The 4,243-nt window shown below is 49.6% G+C and overlaps 1 protein-coding gene across 1 annotated transcript in view; it reads right to left on the bottom strand.

The window, feature by feature from the left end:
- The window catches only part of ANKK1 (ankyrin repeat and kinase domain containing 1), a gene marked incomplete at both ends in the record, with an annotated part of 10,836 nt that extends 7,379 nt beyond the window's left edge, over positions 1 to 3,457 (bottom strand). Inside the window, one exon of the mRNA XM_081062387.1 lies at positions 3,282 to 3,457. Coding sequence (XP_080918513.1) covers positions 3,282 to 3,457 — 176 coding nt within the window. The remainder of the gene's footprint in view (positions 1 to 3,281) is intronic.
- Positions 3,458 to 4,243: the final 786 nt, after the last annotated feature.

The raw sequence follows: 4,243 nt of genomic DNA, 5'->3' as shown, positions 1-4,243 counted from the left end.
TCTCATTCTCCTAGTCCTTGAAGGTCCTAATGTCATCCCTGAATCCTCTCTTCCCTTCCTTCCCACAACCGAGTCCCTCAGCACATCCTGTCAGCTCTACCTTTACCAGCAAGAATCTGACCACTTCTCACCACCCCTATGCATTGGCCTCTTGGCCCAAGCCTCCTAATTGGCTCCTTTGCTTCTCTCCCTTGCCCTCCACCATCTATTCTCTACCCAGCAGCCAGATTAATATTTTTAAAATGTCAGTCAGAGTATGTCACTGCTCTCTGCTCAGGACCTTCCAGTGGCTCTCTTCTCAGTCACAGAAAAAGCTAAAGTTCTTATTAGGTTGGTGCAAAAGTAATTGTGGTTTAACAGGTTAAAAATAATTGCAAGAACTGCAATTACTTTTGCACCAACCCAATACAATGGCCTGCAAAGCCCTCTCTGATCTGCCCCTCGGCATAACTCCATGATTTCATCTTCTACTAATCACTCCTGCCCTGACTCTGTCCTTGCTAAACTGGTCTCTTGCTGCTCCCCTATCATGTCAAGCATGTTCCCACCTCAGGACCTTTGCACCTGCTGTTCCCTCTGTCTAGAACACTCCTCCCTAAGAGCCACCTGGCTTGCTCTTTCTTTGCTTAAATCTCTACTCAAATGGTACCTAATTAGCAAGGATTTCAAATCTATATAAAATGGCAACCTTACCCCAACTCTAGTAATTCTTAAACCCCCATACAGATGGCCAACAAATTAATATTTCTAGATCAAATGTGTTCTGGGAAGATCAGAGTACTCAACTCTCCTTGGGTATTTTAACTAAGAAAATAGCAGATAGTTGTAAGCACTATAAATTTATTTATTTACTTACTTATTTATTGTCTGTCTCCATTAGATTATAAACTCCATGAAGGAAAAGACTGTTTTGTTCACTTCCTGCTTGAAATGAATGAATTAACATTATCCATGCCCTAGCTTCAATTACATATAACAAATGACTCACAAATTTTAATACCATTAGCTCAGTCCTTTACTCTGAAGTCTACGTGATAATTCTTTTCAACATGTACAGAACTGAATTCGTGATCTTCCTCTCCAAACCTGGACCTCTTTTCATGTTCCATTTATTAATTGTCAACAATAGCATTCAACAAGTATTTATTGAACACCAACTACATGCCAGACACTGGGGCTAGAGCTGTGAACAAAATAGACAGAGACTCTGCTCTCACAGAGTAGACATTCCAGTAGACCCTAGCTCCTTTGGGCAAGACAGACATACCGTTGACCTTGACAGTCTCCTCCTCATTGTGACCCCCACAGCCAATCCAGCAACAAATTGAGTGGATTTTTACCTCCTAAATATTGTGTTATCTATTCGTTTCCCTCTATCACTCACACACCAGTCAAGGACTCTGATTGTCTTTTGTTTGAATGATGACGACAGTCTCCTAACTAAGCCAGAATCCACTCTACTCTTCCAATGCATTCTCCACACTGCAATTCTCATCACTTCCTATCTGTCAGCACCTCCCCTCCACATGGTTGCAAACCCCTCAGCGCTTTCTACTGCTCCCTCTCACTCAACTCCAGCTACAACAACCTTTTTCCCATCCTTTTCTTAGTAAGCCCCACCTGCCAAAAACCCTTGCACATTCTGTTGCCTCTTAACTGGAAAGTTTTCTCCTCTTCACCTGCTTAACTCATACTCATCCTTCACATTTCGGCTCAAGTGTAACTTCCTCAGGAAAGCCTTTTCTGATCTCAGTCAAGCTCTATTAATAAGCTCTCATAGAAGCATAAATCTGTCTGTTCTTGTAATACTTCTCACAGTACCACACATTTACATGTGGGATTAGCTGATTAATGTCTTTCTTCCCCAAGCTGTAAGCTTCAGGAGAGCAGGACCATATCTGTTGCATTTGTCATTATAAATCAGGGTCTAGCATAACACATGACACATAGAAGGGCAATAAGCATTTGTCAATGAATGAGGATGAATGAATGAGGAAATGGAAGGAGAATCCAGTGAAGTAATACATGTAAAACTCATAGTGTAGTACTCCACACATAGCAGGCATTAATTACCATTAAATCCCTTAGCCCTTTCCACACAGGGAGTTCCCAGGACTTAGGAAGGGAAAATGGCAGAAGTTACTGTAAATGTCTAACAGTGTATTCTTGTCAATGCCATCTGTTTCCTTTTGTTCTTTACTTGAAAGGATGTAGTTGATTTGAACAAGTTCTAGCATAATCTGTCTCTACTCTAAAGCCAACTGGAGGGTGTTGAGAGAGGAAGATGGGTGAGTCTGGGGCTATCTCACTTTGCCCGTCTTCATGAATCAGGTGGGGGTCTGGGAGTTAGAGAAGAGCCTGGCTTGAGTGTGTAGGACCTGAGGCAGCCTCAGAGAACACGGCAAGGAACATTCAACAAGATGGCAACAGGAGTTGTTCCCTCCCAGGTCCTCTATTTGAAGTGCTTAGGAGGAGGTGGTTTTCACGCTGAAACTTCACACGCCAAGTGTCTCCTTCATGGCTGCACCGGGGAAAAGTGCACAGCCAGTACCAGCAAATCCTGTGGGACTGAGATTGGAGTCCATTTCAAAGGGAAGGCAGAGACAGTGGGAAACAGGTGCACATGACGAGAGTGGGGGAGGGTCAGAGACCAAAACAAGGGCAGAGACTGTGGCATTCCAGGCTTGACCTCCCAGGGGCCCTATGTGAGAGCCAGCAAGTGGCAAGGACGGGATCTGAGGCCAGCGGGCTGGGTAGTCCATCCCCTAGGCCTCCCCCAGCCTGCACTGCCTGGGCAGGGGCCACCTCAGATGGCCCTGGGAAGGAAGACTGGCTCCTGAGAAGGCCATTGAGCAACACTGAGCCAAGTGCCGCACGCTTTCAGCCAGCCCAGCCCTGCCTGCCCTGCGAGTTGGGGGTGGTTATGAGGGTGGCAGAGGGCCACCAAGAGCAGTCATTACCACCCTGACACCCAGAAGGAAGGAGGTGCTGGAAAGAAAGAGGTAGGACCAGTTTGGGAGGTCAAATGGCACGAAGGTGTCTTGGAGAGTAGTTCCTACTCAGCTGTGACCTCTCTGGAGTCTACCAACGGGTACAGGTATGTCAACTGCATTTCAGGTATAGAAACAGACATGCTCACCTGGGGACCTCAGGCCACTTGGGTAGAGTTTAGAAATGCCGAGGGGACAATCCTCAGTCTCAACCTCGAGGGCCCCCTCTCTCGGAAGCTCCCTGCACTCAATTTCTCACCTGTAAAAGGAGAGGGGCGGGGCGGCAGGTACCTGGTGGCGTCCGGCAGGAGGCAGGGGGAGCACTTGATGGCGTACTCGGTCCGCCAGCGCTTGTGCCGCGCCCGAAATACCTGGCCGAAGCCGCCGCTGGCCACTCGGCGCCAGTCGTCCTCGAAGTCATCGCGGGTGAAGACGGTCAGGCTGCCCAGGCGCTGCTCCACGTCCATGGCCTTGGGGTCGCAAGGGCCAGCCCGGCGCAGCCCGGCCCACAGCCCCTACAGGCCCCCTGCACTCCAGGAGCTGCGGGCTCTTCCTGCCGGTCAGGTCCCAGGAGGGTGGGGATGGGGAGGAGAGCCAGCTTTCCCGCCCTTGCGTGAGGAGGAGCCTAGCCTGCCTGCAGGGGCGGGCGGGGAGGGGGAAGGAGGGGGAGACGGACCCAAACCTGAACCCCGAGGCCCCTGGCAATGATGGGGGTCCTGGGGCCTGGAAGAGGGTAAGTCGCTCCCAAGCACCCCCAAGAGCCCCCATTCTAGCTCCAGCCCCCTTCCTCAGTCTCAGCCTGTGATTTTCCCCCCCTGCTCTCACCCCTTGAGCTGGGGGTGGTGCTGGGAGCAGAAGGTGTCCTGAAGTTGGAAGCAGGAGTCTGGCAGAGAAGTTGGCCCCATTTGATTTACACCCAACTGTAAGGGGAAGTCGATTTATTTATTCATGCAACTCATATGTACAGAGGGTTTCTCAAGGGTTCAGGACTGTGCTAGGGGTCTCTGCTGTTGAGTGAGGGGGCCTGTCCCCCTCCCCTTCGCAAATATGAAGTAAAAAATGTTGCCTTGGGGATTTTCTGGGCTGAGTCTGACTGACTTGATGCTTCTTTTGTTGTTGTTGGGTTTTGTTTGTTTGTCAAGCAGTCTTGGTGTACGAAAAGTCACCAAGGACAGGTCAGCAGGAACAGTGGGGTGACAGGCTGGGCACCTGTCTGCAGGAGCTCCCCTCCTGGCCCTGCCCTCAGCCCCAAC

The sequence above is a fragment of the Rhinolophus hipposideros genome (assembly GCF_964194185.1).
Source record: "Rhinolophus hipposideros genome assembly, chromosome: 10".
Lineage (NCBI taxonomy): Eukaryota > Metazoa > Chordata > Mammalia > Chiroptera > Rhinolophidae > Rhinolophus > Rhinolophus hipposideros.
The sequence above is the reverse complement of the archived record's forward strand: the minus strand, read 5'-3'. Positions and strand labels throughout refer to the sequence as shown.